The following is a 20,085-nucleotide window of genomic DNA, read 5'->3' on the forward strand; positions in this document are numbered from 1 at the left end:
TCAATAGCCTTTACTATATATTTTTTATAAAATTGCCCATGAATCTAAATTTTATTTGCTTTTGCCACGCTAATGGAAAAGCATTATTAGTAGTAACATATTTTTCTGTAATTTCTGGATAAAATTACATAATTCTGTTTTTGAAAACTGAAAAATTAATTTGATTTCTCAACTAATGAATCTAGGCCTAGAGAATGCAGAAGAGAACACATGAAACAATAAATAATACATTTTAATATTTTCCAATGCCATTTGCAATTTCTGGCACTAGCATTTTAGTGATACGGGGAACAGTTTGATATTGAAAAAGCACTGTAAAGTATTCTAAAGTACAGGATTTTATGTTCTTACCTATGCTTAATATGTCACACAGATGCATGTTGACTGTCTATACTAAATGCAGAAAGAATATTAGAAATATCATACCTTTGAGACATAATCTTATAGGCATCAGGCAGATAGCATCGTATATTCTCCATCTGAGCAGGGTCAGAGTCACAAATTTTGTCATCAGTCCTCCCATAGTTGGCACTTTCAATCATGATGACATCTGTTCCTGGACAGCGGAGCTCAATGGGGTAGCTCTCACAGGAGAGCTCTCTGCGAACCACAGCCATCGGAATGGGGGCACGGCTGAAAGCTACCAAAAGGAGGAAGAAAAATAAAACATCTTTGTTATATACAAAGTAAAAATATGTGTTTTTGGTCTACAAATAATAAGGAATAAAGCAATTTCAATTCATAAATTTAACTAAAAATGGAGCATTTCACTTTAGTAACTTGACAGGATTTTTAAAAATCTAATTATGCAAGTGAACTTACTTGCAAAACAGAGATTCACAGACTTAGAAAATGAACTCATGGTTGCCAGTGGAAGGCACAGTTTAGACTCTGGGAAGCAAATGTACACATTGCTATAGTTAAAATGGATAACCAACAAGAACCTCTTGTATAGCACATGGAACGCAATGTTATGTGCCAGCCTGGATGGGAATGGAATTTGGGATAGAAAGGATACATGAATATGCATGGATTAGTCCCTTCACTGTTCACCTGAAACTATCACAACATTGTTAATCAGCTATACTCCAGTACAAAATGTTTTTGATGTTAAAAAATAAAATAAAATTAAAAAAATCTAACTATAACAAATATTTCTTAAAAACCTAGTCTCACAGTTTGTTTGTTTGTTTTCCCCCTTATAAATGGAAACAAAGCACTCTGGATTTTCTAAAGCACTGGCTGGTAGACGCATTAAAGACTATACAGAAATATCATCCAATTTGTAAAACAAGAGTCTCAAATTAACCTCAGGAATACTGTATCTGTTTCATTTTTCTATGGAAACCATTACCCCTCTCCAAAAAAGTACTGTTCTTGAGCTTATATATACTTACTTAAAAAGGTAATCTATTTCAATTTTAAAACTGTTTTATTGTTTCAATAAATAATGAAAATAAATCAGTATACGTTTTCAATTAATGATAGAAATAGTGAATGTTCTTTTAGAAGATAGAGATTTGTAAGGAGACAAATTACAATTCCTTCAGGTCCCTTGCTGCATCTATCTTTCAATGTCAGGAGGTAACTAGTTAACGATGTGGTGACCTTCCTATAAAAATTGTCTACAGAAAAAAAACATTGTATTTTTCTTCCCTTCCCTTTTTAAATTTTACTTAAGTAACTTTCGGTCAGGTAGCATCACACTATACATATTGCTTGATACACTGATTTATTTTACTTATTAATTTAACAATATATGGTGGAAATCTTTTCATTCCTAGTTGAATCTCACATTTTTAACACCTGCATTGCACATACATATACACATAAAATGTTATTTAATTGGTCTTATGTTAACAGGTACTTAGAAATGTCCCAGTGTTTTTGTGTCATAATATTGTAAAGAAGTACAGACCTGTGTACTTGGCTATGATACTTAAGAAAAAATATAATTATCTAAATATATTTTATGGCACATGTCTATAAATAAAATTTATAGGGGGGTAAATATATATGAAGTTTGCCAAATATCAACAACTAAATGTCCAAAAAGCTTAATATAAATGCATACTTCTATCATCAGTACTTTTCTTCTTTAAAACTGCTGCTGCTGCTGCTAAGTCACTTCAGTCTTATCACTCTATTTGGGTTGGATTTTTTTTAACAGCTTTTAATAAAGTTTTATAGTTCTATCTATAAAAAAAAACACTACAGATTACCAATTCTTTTATATTTTGCCAGTGATAGACAAAATGATATAACAATCATTATTTTAATTTTCACCATTTTATTTATACAATGAAATATATTGTCATATGTTTATTAATCCTCCATATATATTTCATTTGTGAACTGCTTGCTCACATTTGTAGTTTGTTATTCCGAAACTTTTTTGCACAGCAAGAAAATTGAAATTTTGTCCTTTGTGTTTTTCTCATTTGCTGCTTGGTTTCAGATATTTGCTGTGCATATATATTTCATTTTCATACAGCAAACCGTCTGTCTTTTCATGTCAGATTTAACAGTTTCATAATCTAAGACTGTGAACATAATCAGTACATTATTGCAAGATAGTTAAATGTTTAATTGGAATAACTCAACAAGTCTTCTTTTAAAAGCACATGACTGAAATTCCAAAATCAAGTGTTTACCAACCAATTAGTAAGTTGATATTCATTTAACAGAATTAATTATAGAGATAAACACATGATACCATTACATTTTAATTGATGGTTGATTAACTCAGTGTGTACATACATAAAAATGTATTTAAGGAAATACATTCAACTTTTCTTATGGCTTTTACATTAAGTATGAAACCTAAAAAGCAAAGAAGAGAGGAGAGAAACAAGAAAGTGTAAAAAGAGTTGTAATGGGGAAATGAGACTTTATTACTATAAACATTTTCACTTGAAACTTAGAGAAAATACCGATTCGTTGTATGAAACCATAATTCATTTCTAAATTGAGACTGATATTAGTTTTTATCTCAATACTACTTTGGAAAAACCATAAACACCCCCAAAGACCCCATGCATAACTTCCGAGTAAGTCAGTCACTCAAGCCAAACTGTACAGTTAATTCCATTCTTTTCATTCAGCATCTTTCTTATTCTGTCCTCCATCACCTTTAAACACAGAGAGACAGACACACACAGGCAAACACACACACACACACACACACACAAATCTATCACAGACACAGCACTGATAAAAGAGAATGAACATAGAGATTGGAGGTAACATTATTTTTAAAGTTTGATCTTGAGTCAATATTTGACAGGGTAGACTCACAACAGACACTGAATTTCTAAAATGTGCACTTCTATGGTTCGTAATATAAAATATATATATATATATATATATATTATTTAGAAACTAGACACCTATTTTTAAACCTGAAGTTCTTTTTAATAATGAGATTCTTTCAAGGAAAAAGACATTTTCATTAATGTATATAGTATTTTAATTAATAAAATCGTTGAACAATAAACATGCTTCAATTTTGGAAACTAGTTTCATAACTTTGATCAGTTAAAATAGAATAATAGACACTTTTTGCTTGTTTATTTACAAAACATTCTTGAAATCTGAATTTTTCTGAATGTTTTACAGTAAACTCTTGAGCATTTGCTAAGAGACAGTTTTTTTCTTAACTTTGGTATAACTATTTTAAAAAAATCACATCGAAACTGTTTCCAAACATTGAGTTGATCTTGCTGTTTTGTTAACCTAACCAATTAAATCAAATTGTTTAAAACAAGTTAATTTAATAAAGAAAGAAAAACAAATAAGCAAATCATACAGTCAAAGCATTTGTCTAAGTGGACAATTTGACTGATTAAACTCATCAGTCAATTTTACTAAAACAAGTACACACACAGACATAGCTTTATCTGTCTTTAACTGTCAAAATATGATTTAGAACCAGACACTAAAAAATGGCAAAGAGAGCTAAAATATGGAGGGCCAGTTTCCCATGTATCTCTTTTAACCCTATGAGAATTACTCAAAAGTTATAGATATGGACATTTTTACAAGGTACCACGGTTGATTTGTGGATGCTTTCTTCTATGTAACATATAATTGCATTTGTATCAATAACTCAGTGATAAATTACATTCCTAAATGTGTATGCTTTGTTTAAAGGAATGTATCACTGGAAACTATTTTATAACATTATCTGATTAGCTACTTAAATTACTTCTAATTATGTTGCTAAATACTCTAATCAGCGAGCAATTCAAATGTAAAAATAAAATGCTTAAAAGTTTTTATTTTCATCATTTTGTCTTGCTTTCCATTCAGTTATCATGATAACAATGGAGAGACTTTGGTTACTATGGAAAAATGCTATGACATGGAAAATGCCATAGTATTTTCATAGTATATTTACTGCATTTATCCAGTGAAATAATCTACCATATTTTTAATCAGGATATATTGCACTGGGCATTGTGAAGCGGCTATGGAAAAATAATACAGGGCAAAGAAGACATATTCTTGAGCTCCATCTCACTTTCTTACATTGAGTTAATCTGTAGTAATAAGAGTGTTACCTATTATGTATGTGATAGACAGACTTTGACAGAATAAATTGGAAAAACTAAATGTGAAACCTGGTAGACTTCTGATAGGTACTACAGTTTGTTACTACCCACTGACCACAGGACAAAGGGGACACAAATGAAAATGAACTTCTCTGCTACCAATGGCAAGAACCTCAGAAAGTGCCCGAGTTCTATGTGAAAAACATCCTTAATTAAAAGTGATCTTAACCAGGGATTAAACAACAAGAAAATTATATCCCAGTTTTTGCTCACTTGGTTCAGCACAAATCACTCTGATTCTTCATTTTCTGAGACTTCGGCCACTCTGCTATTGAAGCCTCTTGTTGCTTTCCTATCATAATGCTGGGTTGATGACATTTGACTCAAAATACTTTAAATTCTTGGTGAGTTTTGGGTAACTAAAGATACCAATCTAAGGATTGCCTGGGCAGGACGGGGGTTGGGGGTGGGGGGCACGGGGAGGTGGTTGGTGAGGTTGGGAACTGGGTGCTAAAAGCTAATGACCACAGGAGAGTTAATTGCTTCCACCTGGACTCAAGAACAGGGGTCAGAGTCTTGCTAGGATAACATTAGAGCTTTATAGAGGGGAACACTCAAAGAAGGGGGTGGAACTTGAAACACAGGATTGCAGGACAAAAGATAGCAACTAAGTAAAAGACTAAACAGATTAAGAGGCAAGCGATCAGTTAGTTGGTTGAGGGCATTAATCTAGTATAATTAATTAAGTTTTTAAACACATTGAATTTAAGTGTCAGGATAATACTCAGGAATGTTTAATTCTCATTTGGATTCATGAGTCTAGAATTCAAGAATAGAATATAGGCTAAAACCATGGTAATGACATAAAATAGCTTGAGGAGTACATATAGAGTAAAAGAGGATAAATGCAGAAGTTGGAGTATCAGTGGCCTCAGAAGACACATAGATGAGTATATTGATTAGATGCTGGATATCCATAACATAGAGAAAAGCACTATTTATCTACTTAAAGAAGATTTTGCCTAAAAGGACTAATATACCTGCCACTACCACTTAGCTTCAGGACAGATGAATCAAGTATGTGTGACTACATGCATGCTCAATCACTTCAGTCGCAATTGACTCTTTGTAACCCTGTGAACTATAGCCTACCCGTCTCCTTGTCCATGGAGTTTTCCAGAAAAGAAATATTGGAGCAGGTTGCAATTTCCTTCTCCAGGGAATTTTCCCAACCCAGGGATTGAACCTGCATCTTTGTGTCCCCTGCACTGGCAGGCAGATTCTCTCCTGCACCACCTGAGAAGCATATTATCCCATGTATTAAACAAAATTAAATTTACTAAGAAAAAATTAAGCATAGAGAGGAAAATGCATATTAGAAGGATATTTGCAGTAATAAAGATAAAATGGTTGTTTTAAATGGTAATGACAGATAATATATCTATGTTTAGGGACAAAAAAAATTACATGACTAATGATTGGTTGAACATGAAGGGTAAAAGTGAGGGTGACAAGGATGCCTACCAGGTTTCTGGAAGAAGCAAGTTAGAGTACAGTGCCTTGAACAAAATCTATTAGGAAGTTGAAAAGGTCATGATTTAGAAAAGAGATCTTTATAAATTTGAGAATTGTAAAGTAGTACTTAAAACCAAAGCAGTAAATAAAAACAACCCAGAAGAGGGAGAACAGATCTTACTAAAGAGGTCTATATGACAGTTTTAAAATATGTTCATAATTCTTTGCTACTTCTCCAGTTTCATCGCCCTTACCCTGAATGTGTGCTTTACTTAGTTCAGTTCAGTTCAGTTCAGTCGCTCAGTCATGTCCAGCTCTTTGTGACCCCATGGAGCGCAGCACGCCAGGCCTTCCTGTCCATCACCAACTCCCAGAGTCCACCCAAACCGATGCCCATTGAGTCAGTGATGCCATCCAACCATCTTATCCTCTGTAGCAATTCACTTCAAATGAACATAGCTTGATAGACATGAGAGTGTATACTTTCCAAGAATAGTTCATTAACAAGACACTGCAGCTTTAACCTCTCTCTTGAACCACTCACTTTGTACAAAGGTAGTTACCAAATCTTGAAACCATTCAAGCGGCCCCAAGGAGAGGTCCAGAAAAGGAACTGAACACTATGCTGACAGCTAGAATGAACTCGTAAGGCAGGTGAGTGAAGCATCTTGGAGACTAACCTTACAGCCACCAGAAAGAAGAACTACAAACCCATGAGAGACTGAACCAGAACCAGCAAATGCAAACTAAGCTACTTCCAGATACCTAACCTAAAGAAACCATAGAAAATAATAAATGTTTATTCTTGTAAGCCAGTAATTTTGGAGCTATCTATTAATAATAGAGTGTGAAATCAGGTCCGAAGGAATGCTTAAAGAGTGGATATTGAAACTGTTGGATGATATTGAAGAATTACAAAATCAATAAAAGAAAAATATTATGAATGACCCACACAGGCAGTCTAATATTACCATCCCTTTACTTAAACATAGTTCAGGCAATTAATTTTTAAAAATACAACTATATATATAATTGTATTTTATTATCCAATTTATCATACACATATTTTTATATTATTTATAATACATAAATAATCAATTTTCGGTACCATAAACAGATTACTAATAGGTGTTAATTTTCATCCTCTGTATTCCAATGATAATAAAAGAAAAAGAAAAAAAACAGAAAAGTTCTATTGGAAACTTTAAAATAAAATATCTATATATATATATATATAGATAGATAGATAGATAGATAGATAGATATAGATCTCTTTCCTTAAGAGAAAGAAGTAAATTAAGTAGGGTTCAGGATGAGAACACCTGTACGCCCGTGACGGATTCATGTTGATATGTGGCAGAACCAATACAATAAAATAAAAAAAAAAAAAACCATTTATAAGTCAAAGCTAATGATTTTAAAGGAATTTAATTATAGAGAATACTAACATATCTGGGAGTGGGCTACTTTCTACCATAAATTATCAGTAATGACTTTTAAAAATACTTCATTACTTAAATGCTGCCAAAAAGCTGCTGCTGCTGCTAAGTCGCTTCAGTCGTGTCCGACTCTGTGTGACCCCAGATACGGCAGTCCACCAGGCTCCTCCGTCCCTGGGATTCTCCAGGCAAGAACACGGGAGTGGGTTGCCATTTCCTTCTCCAATGCATGAAAGTGAAAAGTGAAAGTCAAGTCACTCAGTCGTGTCTGACTGTTTGCGACCCCATGGACTGCAGCCCACCAAGCTCCAAAAAGCAAATATTCCCAATTCTAATTTTCAACAGAGCCTATGATATAATGTTCTTAAATATGTATAGTTTCTCTTTGTTGTTTTACATGCCAACATACTTATCCAAATTTTTAAAAATGTGCTCTGAAGATCTAGTCTGAAATGTTTGGCTACAAAAATAATATTGGAAACCCAGTGAAATATCAACCTATCATCTACTTTATATAAAAGTACATCTCCTACCAGCAAGCATCCAATACACTGAATTTCAACAAGTCTACTTCAATAAAGAATACATATCATTTAAATACTTTAGTATTTAATTAAGTGTAACAGTGACAAAACTGACATCATAAAGAAATAACCAAAGGCAATTATGGTCTGAGGTTAAAGAAAAAATAAAGCATGAAAATTACAATTCTGAAATTACAGGAAAAAGTATTCTAAAGAGATTAATATCATGAAACAATGCAAAGCTATCCTTTTGAATTATCGAGCTTCAACATGAAAGTAACATTAATCATTCTTTTTAAAGATACATATACAAATTGGTGACCTTTAAGTGAAATTATCCACATGGAGGTTGCCTAAAAAATGTATCAAGTGTCTGAATAAATGAATTCATATATACTTGTTATAAGTTTCAACATTTAATAAAATTATATTCGACATTCCTTCCAATTATATTCATGAGGGATAAAATGTCTAAAACTGTGTCAAATTTCACATATCACAATTATCCCAGTCTTTTTCTAAATGTCAAAAACACCAACCTGGCTGTTCAAAATGCTCTTAAGACTAAAAAGTATAATTTCAAGATAAACAAGAGTCTACTAAAAAATATATATATATATATACAATTCAAAAGATTTTCAAAGATATGCCAATTTAATTTGAAATGCATATTTATCAATTACAAGGTGGCTGTGAACAGACGACTCATTGGAAAAGTCCCAGATGCTGGGAAAGATTGAGGATGCAAGGAGAAGAGGGTGTAAGAGGCTGAGATGGCTGGACGGCATCACCAATGCAATGGACATGAACTTGGGAAAACTCTGAGACATGCTGAAGGACAGGGAGGCCTGGTATGCTGCAGTCGATGGGGTTGCAAAGAGTTGGACATGACTGAGCAACTGAACAACAACAAGGCGGCTGCTGGGTGTTACTAAACATAAGACATGGATGCTGTTTAAATTCTCCATCCACATGGGTGACTATCTCAGGCCTAGCAGTGGTCCTCGACAGAATGGGATTGCAAAAGTTGGGCAAAAAAGACCTTCAGAGCTATCATATGAAATCAAGAAAATGACAGACATTTGTACGTGATGGTTAATTGTTTGTGTCAATGTGACTGGGCAAAGGGATGCTCCAGGTAGCTGCTCAAACAGTATCTTTTGTTTGATAGATACTTCTGAGAGTATCTTTAGGACCTCTCTAGAAAAGATTAACAAACTTTAGCATTTGATTCTGAAGACTAATCACTGTCACCAATTTAAGGTGGGCTGTTGAGGGTCTGAATACAACAAAAATGAAGAAGTATAAATTTTCTCTCTGCATGAGCTGGAATAAGTAAGTATCTTCCACCCTCTAACATTGGTGCTCCAAGATCACAGTCCCTCAGTCACAGGCCAAGACGTATATCAATGACACTCTGATTTTCAGGTTTACAAACCTGAAAACTGGACTGAACTATATCACTGCATTTCCCAGGCTGCCAGCTTGAAAACCAGCAAATCATGGGATTTCTCAGCCTTCATAATTGTGTGAGTCAATCCCTCATTATAAATTTCTCCATATTGATCTCTTAATAGACAGATAAACATAAATACAGATAATAGAGATAGACTTGATATAAAGATAACATGGATAATGTGATATGTGAAATATGACAGCTTAGAAATTTCATTCCTCATGAATATAAATGGAAAACAATCTAGAGAGACCTAATGATGTGAGTGTGGCAAAATCCCCAAAGCCAAAAGAAAGTATCCATAATTACTAAAACCAAAGGTTATAGAATAATGGCAACAAGATCCGATGGGTAAAACTTCATAGCAGGAGAGAGCAGACAGACAGATGGTCCACAGCAAAAGAACTGAGAATCTTCCTAAGTGTTTCCTACCACTCTGGAAGTTTATAGTTGATAAGAAAATACACAACCTATGAAAAGTTTAACCAAACCAAAATACAAGGAAAATGGGAAACAAATACAAAGTAATGAAGCAATGTTTGGGTGCTTAAGATAGATTTCCTAAGGAAGCAAACTTGAGATACCCTTTAAAGATGAAATAATAGGTGAATACAGGAGAAAAGAGAATAAAATATTCCAGGCAGAAGTTCGGAGCAAAGAAAGAAATATTCAACGTCCTGAGTAATGATCTCAGGAGATGCCTGTACCCCCTTTTACATTACAGCATATTTTCAATAGTCAAAAATTGGAAACAGTGTAATTATATTACAATGTAAAAATGATGGATGGATGAATAGAGCAGATGTGGTATATGTACACAATGGAATATCATTCAGTCATGAGAAAAAAGGAAATCACACCATTTGCAAAACTGATGGACCTTGAGGACATTATGCTAAGTAAGGAAAGTCAGACGAGAGAAAGTCAACTACTGTATAATACAACTTAAGGATACACAGAAAAACTATACAAAAAAGATCATAATGACCAAGATAACCACAACGGTATGATCACTCACCTAGTGACAGATATCCTGGAATGAAAAGTCAAGTGGTCTGTAGAGGTCAAACAAAGCTAGTGGAGGCGACGGTATTCCAGTTAAGCTATTTCAAATTCTAAAACATGATGCTGAGAAAGTGCTGCACTCAATATGCCAGCAAAATTGGAAAATTTAGCAGTGGCCACAGCACTGGAAAAGGTCAGTTTTCATTTCAATCCCAAAGAAAGGCAAAGCCAAAGAATGTTCAAACTATCACATAATTGTACTCATCTCACTTCACTTTCACTTTTCACTTTCATGTATTGGAGAAGGAAATGGCAACCACCTCCAGTGTTCTAGCCTGGAGAATCCCAAGGATGGGGGAGCCTGGTGGGCTGCCGTCTATGGGGTTGCACAGAGTCGGACATGACTGAAGTGACTTAGCAGCAGCAGCAGCACACGCTAGCAAAGTAATGCTCATAATTTATAAGTTAGGCTTCAACAGTACATGAACCAAGAACTTCCAGATGTTCAGGTTGGATTTAGAAGGGGCAGAGGAACCATAGATCAAACTGCCAACATTGTTGGATCATTAAAAAAGCAATAGAGTTCCAGAAAAACAACTACTTGTGCTTTATTGACTACGCCAAAGCCTTTGACTGTGTGGATCACAACAATCTGTGTAAAAGTCTTAAAGAGATGAGAAGATCAGACTACCTTACCAGCCTCCCGAGAAATCTGTATGCAGGTCAAGATGCAACAGTTAGAACTGGACATGAACAATGGTCTGGTTCCAAACTGGGAAAGGAGTACATCAAGTTGGTATAGTGTCACCCTGCTTATTTAACTTACATGCAGAGTACATCGTTCAAAATACTGGGCTGGATGAAGCACAAGCTGGAATGAAAATGGCCAAGAGAAATCTCAATAATCTCAGATATGCAGATGACATCACCTTTACGACAGAAAATGAAGAGGAACTAAAGAGCCTCTTGATGAAAAGTGAAAGAGAAGAGTGAAAAAAACTGGCTTAAAGCTCAGCATTCAGCAAATAAAGGTCATGGCATCGGATCCCATCACTTCATGGCAAGTAGATGAGGAAACAATGGAAACAGTGAGAGACTTTATTTTCTTGGGCTCCAAAATCATTGCAGATGGTGACTGCAGCCTTGAAATTTAAAAAATGTTTCCTCATTGGAAGAAAGCTATGACAAACCTAGACAGTGTATTAAAAAGTACAGACATTACTTAGCTGACAAAAGTCCATATAGTCAAAGTTATGGTTTTTCCAGTAGTCATGTATGGATGTAAAAGTTGGACCCTAAAGAAAGCAGAGCTCTGAAGAATTGATGCTTTTGAACTTCGGTGTTGCAGAAGACTCTTGAGTCTCTTGGACTTCAAGAAGACTAAACCAGTCAATCCTAAAGGAAATCAGTCCTGAATATTCATTGGAGGGACTGATGCTGAAGGTGAAACTCCAATACTTTAGCCACCTGATGTAAAGAAGTGACTGGTTGGAAAAGACCCTGATGCTGGGAATGATTGAAGGCAGGAGGAGAAGGGGATGACAGAGGATGATATGGCTGGAATGCACCACCAACTCAATGGACAGTAGTTTGAGTAAGCTATGGGAGTTGGTGATGGACAGGAAAGTCTTGCTTGCTGCAGTCCATGTGGTCACAAAGAGTCAGACACTACTGAGTGACTTAACTGAACTGATATATGGAATCTAAAATGGCAAACTGATAGAAACAGAGAATGGATTAGTGGTCTCTGGGGGCTGGGGGTTAAGGAAATGGACATATATTACCAAAGGGTTTAAATTTCTAGTATTTATAAGATGGATAAATTCTGAAAATCTAATGTACAGCATGGAGAATACAAATAACAAAACTATATTATATAGTTGAAATTTGCTGAGTGTAGACTTTAAATGTTCCCATAACAAAAATCAAATCACAATTATGTGAGATGATGAAGGTATTAACTAACTCTATTATGGTAATCACTTCATAAAATACATGTGTATGAAATCAACATATTGTATACCTTAAACAAACATAATGTTATCAACTCTATCCCAACAAATATGAGAAAGAGGAGACATATTTACAAGAGGGTAAGTAGATGGCAGAAAGAACTAAACAGTAGTTAACTCAGAAAGAGTCTTGAAATCAGATCCAGAATATAGTCCAAATCATATAGGATATTAAGAAGAGGTGGCAAGAATACACAGAACTGTACAAAAAAGATGTCCAGAACCCAGATAATCACGATGGTGTGATCACTCAGAGACAGACATCCTGGAATGGGAAATCAAGTGGGCTTTAGGAAGCATCACTACGAACAAAGCTAGTGGAGGTGATGGAATATCAGTTAAGCTATTTCAAATACTGAAAGATGACGCTATGAAAGTGCTGCACTCAATATGCCAGCAAATTTGAAAAATGCAGCAGTGGCCACAGGACTGGAAAAGGTCAGTTTTCATTCCAATCCCAAAGAAAGGCAATGCCAAAGAATGCTCAAACTACCGCACAATTGCATTCATCTGACACACTAGTAAAGTAATGCTTAAAATACTCCAATCTAGGCTTCAGCAATATGTGAACAATGAATTTCCAGATTTTCAAGCTGGTTTTAGAAAAGGCAGAGAAACCAGAGATCAAATTGCCAACATCTGCTGGATCATAGAAAAAGCAAGAGAGTTCCAGAAAAACATCTATTTCTGCATTATTGACTATACCAAAGCCTTTGACTGTGTGGATCACAATAAACAGTGGAAAATTCTGAAAGAGATGGGAATACCAGACCATCTGACCTGCCTCTTGAGAAACCTGTGTGCAGGTCAGGAAGCAACAGTTAGAACTGGACATGGAACAACAGACTGGTTCCAAATAGGAAAAGGAGTACGTCAAGGCTGGATATTGTCACCCTGCTAATTTAACTTATACGCAGAGTACATCATGAGAAATGCTGGGCTGGCGGAAGCCCAGCTGGAATCAAGATTGCTGGGAGAAATATCAATAACCTCAGATATGCAGATGACACCACGCTTATGGCAGAAAGTGAAATAGAACTAAAGAGCCTCTTGATGAAAGTGAAAGAGGAGAGTGAAAAAGTTGGCTTAAAGTTCAACATTCAGAAAACTAAAATCATGGCATCTGATCCCATCACTTAATGGCAAATAGATGGGGAAACAGTGGCTGACTTTATTTTTCTGAGCTCCAAAATCACTGCAGATGGTGACTGCAGCCATGAAATTAAAAGACAGTTACACCCTGGAAGGAAAGTTATGATCAACTTAGACAGCATGTCTCTATTATGACCAACCTAGACAGCATGTCTTTTTAATAAAAGCAGAGACATTACTTTGCAAACAAAGGTCTGTCTCATCAAGGCTATGGTTTTTCCAGTGGTCATGAATGGATGTGAGAGTTGGACTGTGAAGAAAGCTGAGTGCTGAAGAGTTGATTCTTTTGAACTATGGTGTTGGAGAAGACTCTTAAGAGTCCCTTGGACTGCAAAGAGATCCAACCAGTCCATCCTAAAGGAGATCAGTCCTGGGTGTTCATTGGAAGGACTGATGTTGAAGCTGAAACTCCAATACTTTGGCCACCTAATGGGAAGAGCTGACTCATTGAAAAGACCCTGATACTGGAAAAGACTGAGGGCAGGAGAAGAAGGGGACGACAGAGGATGAGATGGTTGGATGGCATCACTCACTCAATGGACATGGGTTTGGATGAACTCCAGGAGTTGGTGATGGATTGGGAGGCCTGGCATGCTGTGGTTCATGGGGTTGCAAAGAGTCAGACAGAACTGAGTAACTTAATTGAACTGATATAGGGTAGTGGAAAATTACAGCCTAAAAGAAAAACATAATATTAATTAAATTAATCCTAAAAGCCCTAGCCAAAAGATTATTCAAAAAGAACAGAGTGAAAAATAACAGTCTAGAAATTGATGAAACAAATATTGCAATAAGCTATAAGATCATATGATGATGGTAAGCTAACAAATATCAGGTGCTTTAAAAGTATAATTTTATTTTCTTATATATCATTGTATTTCACACTCCAAACTCTAAAGCTTGTCAACATCATCACCCCTATTTGGTGTACACCAAGAAACTGTGTGTTAGTTGCTCAGTCACGTCCGACTCTTTGCAACCCCACGGACTGCAGCCCACCAGGCTCCTTTGTCCGTGGGATTCTCCAGGCAAATGGGTTAGTCTAAAATCACAAGAATGAGAGGATTTAACTGGAAATTCATATAGGAAAAAAGATGCAATGACTCTCTTTGTATGTTTCACAGAGAACAAAGGAAGGGGGATTATATCAGGAGATACATAAGGTGATGAGACAATATCACACTAGTTATTAATAATATAAAATTTATGATTGCCATTTCTTTAGTGAAATTAAGCCTAATGTCTGAATCAAATTTCAAGTTATTATTCCACTTACTGTGTCTGACAGAACCCTTTTTTAATAGCACAAAATACAACAGTATACTATTATTATTTCAAGAATCTTAAAATTTCTTTCTAACATTTAATACATTTCAATATTATATCACAAAAACTAATATGAAAATTTCCTTTGTGTGAAAATCTACTGTGGTAAGATGGAAAATCATTGATTTTAAAATAAGGCATTAATTTTCAAATGCAATTATATTTTTACTACAGTATATAAATAAATGACTTTCTTTATGGCAAATCACCAAGTTTAAAATATATGTTTTTCTTGTCATACACCAGAGAAAATCTGCAGTCATACAGATTTTAATAAGAAATATACAGGAAATTTAGAGAAGGATAAATATCAGTTTTGAACAAACAGTGATGTCACAGGTTAAGACCAAATGATGTTTAATTGTAAAGGGAAGGGGTTTCTAAACAGTGAATGAACTCAAAAGCAATGCAAATACCATTCAGAAATACACAAGCAGCAACTACTCACATTTTTCCCCTCCTCCGACTTTCCCGCAAACACAGTATATTCACTGGAAAGGATGAAGAGCTTTGAGTGGCTTACATGTTTTTGTTTTGTTTTATCCTTAAGGAAAGCAATGCTAAGACATCTCTTTCTAATTCAGCAGCACAAATCATCAACAGATAAGACCTTGTAATATACTCTTTGGTAATCTTCAGTATCAAAAAACATATAGAACAATATTTATAATTTCTTTATCCAGAAGATTTACAACAGCTTTCACATATATAAACTCACCAAATCAGTGCTGAGCATTACTGTCTGTGTAATACACCAGAGATTAGAACAAAAAAATCTAATCAAGAAGAGCCTGACCAAATCCACATCTACATGTTCATTGGATTTTTAGCCCAAATTTCCTACTACCTGTTTACAGAAACTAACAAATGTTGCAAATGGACAATGCTGTTTGCAAAATGAATTATTCTTTATTCCCAGTGAATATTTTATTAACAATTCTTTTAAATGAACACATTTCATTAAGAAGTTGACTAAACACTAAATACTGAATGTAAATCCTAGTTTTAAATACAGTGAAATCAATACTAAGTGATATCAGTAAATGAGCAATGTACTAACAAAACCTCTAAGCCTATGAAAGTTCAGATATTTGCTAAACGTGCAGACTGTAGGATTAGGAAGAATAGTAACGCGCTTTTTCATAAATACTGATGATGATTTCTTCTCCAAATTAGGAAAAACAAGGAATCAGAATGTAGAAAAAATCTAGCTAAAATGAAACTGTAAGTCTTAAGCAAAGCAACATACAAACAAAAATCCCAAGCATACGTTGAATAATTCTGAACATTAGGGAAGATCTTTTGAGTGAAAATGTAATACATGGGGCTGAGTCAGAAGTGAAATTTCACCTCTCCCCAACTTCAAGGCAAAGCCACCAGAAGGATTCTGAATAGATTTTTCTCTTTTCTCTAACAACAATAAATACAACAAAAATATTCTGAAGGCAGAAACTTACCTCACACACTTAAGTTTCAAAATCCTTATGAACTGACTTCAAAAACCCCATTTTAAAAAATCACAGAAAACAGGTGATAAAGCCTATAGCAAAGAATATTGTATATGTGGATGAAAATTGTATATGTGTCATGAAATTATATAAGACATGTCCAGGATTCTATTTTATTTGTTCAGCTCAACCTCAAAATACATTATTAAGGTTAATAAAATTTCCCATCTATTAAAAAAAGTTAATACAAAGTATTTATGTATTTTCAGAACCACACAGCAACTTTTTTGAAATAGATTAAAACCAAAGAAATAAAGTTCTCAACATCCACCTTGATGCTTCCTCAAATCATTAAACAAGAAAGCTGTGAAATAAAAACTGTCAAGGTGATGGTTGAGAAATACATATTTTGACATGCTTAAAAGATAAATATCAATCAGTGATTAATTTCATCTGTTCATTCAACAAAAATAAATTGATCATTAAAGGAAGTGCCCAACACTGTTCCAGGCTGTGGGTATTCAATGATCAATAAAACACTGATTCATGACCTTAGGGAATTTATAACATAAATGGGAGAAAGGAATACACATTAAGAACAATTAAATATGTAAGTGGTTAACTAACCCCCAGATAATCATGAAGACTACGAAAGAAAAAAGAAATGAAAAAAAAAAATGATACTTTGAGAGAACACAGCATAGTTTCACCAACTGAAGCCTGAAACAAATGGCTGTCAAGGCTGTATACTGTCACCCTGCTTATTTAACTTCTATGCAGAGTACATCATGAGAAACGTTGGGCTGGAAGAAGCACAAGCTGGAATCAAGATTGCTGGGAGAAATATCAATAACCTCAGATATGCAGATGACACCAGCCTTATGGCAGAAAGTGAAGAGGAACTAAAAAGCCTCTTGATGAAAGTGAAAGTGGAGAGTGAAAAAGTTGCCTTAAAGCTCAACATTCAGAAAATGAAGATCATGGCATCCGGTCCCACCACTTCATGGGAAATAGATGGGGAAACAGTGGAAACAGTGTCAGACTTTATTTTTCTGGGCTCCAAAACCATGGCAGATGGTGATTGCACCCATGAAATTAAAAGATGCTTACTCCTTGGAAGGAAAGTTATGACCAACCTAGATAGCATATTCAAAAGCAGAGACATTACTTTGCCAACAAAGGTCCGTCTAATCAAGGATATGGTTTTTCCAGTGGTCATGTATGGATGTGAGAGTTGGACTGTGAAGAAGGCTGAACGCCGAAGGATTGATGCTTTTGCTGTGGTGTTGGAGAAGACTCTCGAGAGTCCCTTGGACTGCAAGGAGATCCAACCAGTCCATTCTGAAGGAGATCAGCCCTGGGATTTCTTTGGAAGGACTGATGCTAAAGCTGAAACTCCATTACTTTGGCCACCTCATGCGAAGAGTTGACTCATTGGAAAAGACACTGATGCTGGCAGGGATTGGGGGTAGGAGGAGAAGGGGACGACAGAGGAGGAGATGGCTGGATGGCATCACTGACTCGATGGACGTGAGTCTGGGTGAACTCCGGGAGTTGGTGATGGACAGGGAGGCCTGGCGTGCTGTGATTCATGGGGTCTCAAAGAGTCAGACACAACTGAGCAACTGAACTGAACTAAACTGAACTGAAAATGATTTTAACAAGATTGTTTTTAAAGTTACTAAAACACAATTTTAAAATCTTATAGAGCTCAATGTTATTTAAAATAATTTCATTAAAAGTCTTGCTCAAATTCTTATTAGAGGAAGCTTTCAAAAATGTATTGTTATAAACAGACGTTGACTTTAATCAATAAGTTGTTGAAGAACAGAGCAAAAAGGATGATTATACTCATAATTGGCTTTCTGTGATTCATGCCAAAAAAATGAAGGGATAAATTGCAATAGTGATCCCACTTCAATCAAACCATATCATTTTACAAGTATGTTTAAACAAATATGATAGAAATGCTGACATTTGTAAACAAATGATTTTCAGATATTTGATTTAATTTTCAAAGAATATAATACCAGATCCCAATGCCTAGTACTATGCTTAGCACATATTACTGAATAAGTGTCTTTCTATTGCTGATTTTCTGCATTAATGAACAACTGTTATTTTGGTCCTACAGCTTTGCTCAGATGGCCTATAAATCTTACTTCAGAAATACACTAAGAATTTGTCACAGATATCCTGAACTTTTGGCAAAAGATGATCATTTACATAAAGATGCCTGGAGATTCGAATTGTCAAAGGCACTTCTTTATTTCAATGGTCTCAAAGAAGAGGTCATATCACAGAACAGGGCCTTGAGAACACACACAATTGTCAAATATGTAATAATCTCTGCCATATTTAATTTCATACGAAACAAATTAATGCAGTGCTATTTAGGGGGGAAATTGTGAAATAAGTGACATTTTTATAAATGATAAGTTGCTGGTATATTATTTAATTTATACTATTTTGAGATACCACATTTCCATGAATATCATGTCACATGCTTTAGGTTTTCTAAGATAGGGTTTTATATTTTCAAAAGTATATACTAAAAAGGGATTCATCTGTAGTCCCTTAGACAATTCACAGTCTCATAAATTGCTCTTTTTAAAAACATAAGCATTTAAACCATATTTGTTTTCTCACATTACAGTATCTGGATAAACGAATTTTAACTAATAAGTCTAAGGACAAACTGGGTTATAAATTGGTCTACAAGACAAAATAGAAGACCAAGTGAGGCTGAATTAAAAGTGGTCTTCACTGAAGCAAAAAAGTAACACAAGTAAGAATAACTGCACAGATAGGATTCATGAAGAGCTGAAGTTTCTTTTCTTCAATGTTTGTGGTCCCCTGATCAGTTACTGTAGAGAAAATATAAGCCCATTGAAATAATATTTGCACTTTTTAAAAAGTGGTGAATTGCATAATTATAGTGTTTTCTATGGTTTATGGGCCTGTTTACCATAACACTAAATTGATTAAAGCAAGTTTTGCCAAGAAAAAGGATTTAAAACAAGCCAAAAAATTTTTAAAAACTCTCTAACAAATATTATTAAAATATTCAAAAACACTCAAACTCATCATTTGGGAAACATCATCTGATGTGAACATCTTATTATTATTATTTGTAAGCTAATACAATTTATTTATCTATCTACTCAGCCATTAATTCAACAAACAGCTGTTGATTTTTATTATATGCCAAGAAATAAGCTTTATTTTCTGCAAGATGAAAATGAGTGTAATGAATATAAATGTCATGTTTCCTATCCAAAGCTATCTATTCATGAACAACCTTCTCAAACTTTTCAAGTAGTAGTCTTCTGTATTCAATGAGGATAATAATTTGAATCTCCTTCATAGGAATTAAGTCAATTGTCAAGCATAGTGCCAGGAACATAATAAGTGCTTAATCAAAGTTACACATCTAGTAAATTTCAATACTGCCTGAGTTTTAAGTGAATATGAGAATTATACACAAAATAATTCCTAGTAGATTAGATGGTATAAATAAAGCTGTAGAGCATCATCTTGGGGCCTGGGAGGTTAACACAGGCATCCAGTAAAACAGCTACCTGCTTTCATGCTGACCCAAACTCTCACACTCCTCTAATCCGAACCCACTAATTGCCTTGATGTCTACTATATA

The 20,085-nt window shown here is 34.8% G+C and overlaps 1 protein-coding gene across 9 annotated transcripts in view; it reads right to left on the minus strand.

The window, feature by feature from the left end:
• The window catches only part of ADGRL3 (adhesion G protein-coupled receptor L3), a 955,586-nt gene that overhangs the window by 497,020 nt on the left and 438,481 nt on the right, over window positions 1–20,085 (minus strand). For all 9 annotated transcript variants that reach the window (XM_044945849.2, XM_044945847.2, XM_044945844.2 and 6 more), the window contains one exon: window positions 427–640. In XM_044945849.2, the coding sequence (XP_044801784.1) occupies window positions 427–640 (214 nt within the window). The remainder of the gene's footprint in view (window positions 1–426; window positions 641–20,085) is intronic.

The sequence above is a fragment of the Bubalus bubalis genome, chromosome 7, assembly GCF_019923935.1.
Source record: "Bubalus bubalis isolate 160015118507 breed Murrah chromosome 7, NDDB_SH_1, whole genome shotgun sequence".
NCBI classification, from domain to species: Eukaryota; Metazoa; Chordata; class Mammalia; order Artiodactyla; family Bovidae; genus Bubalus; species Bubalus bubalis.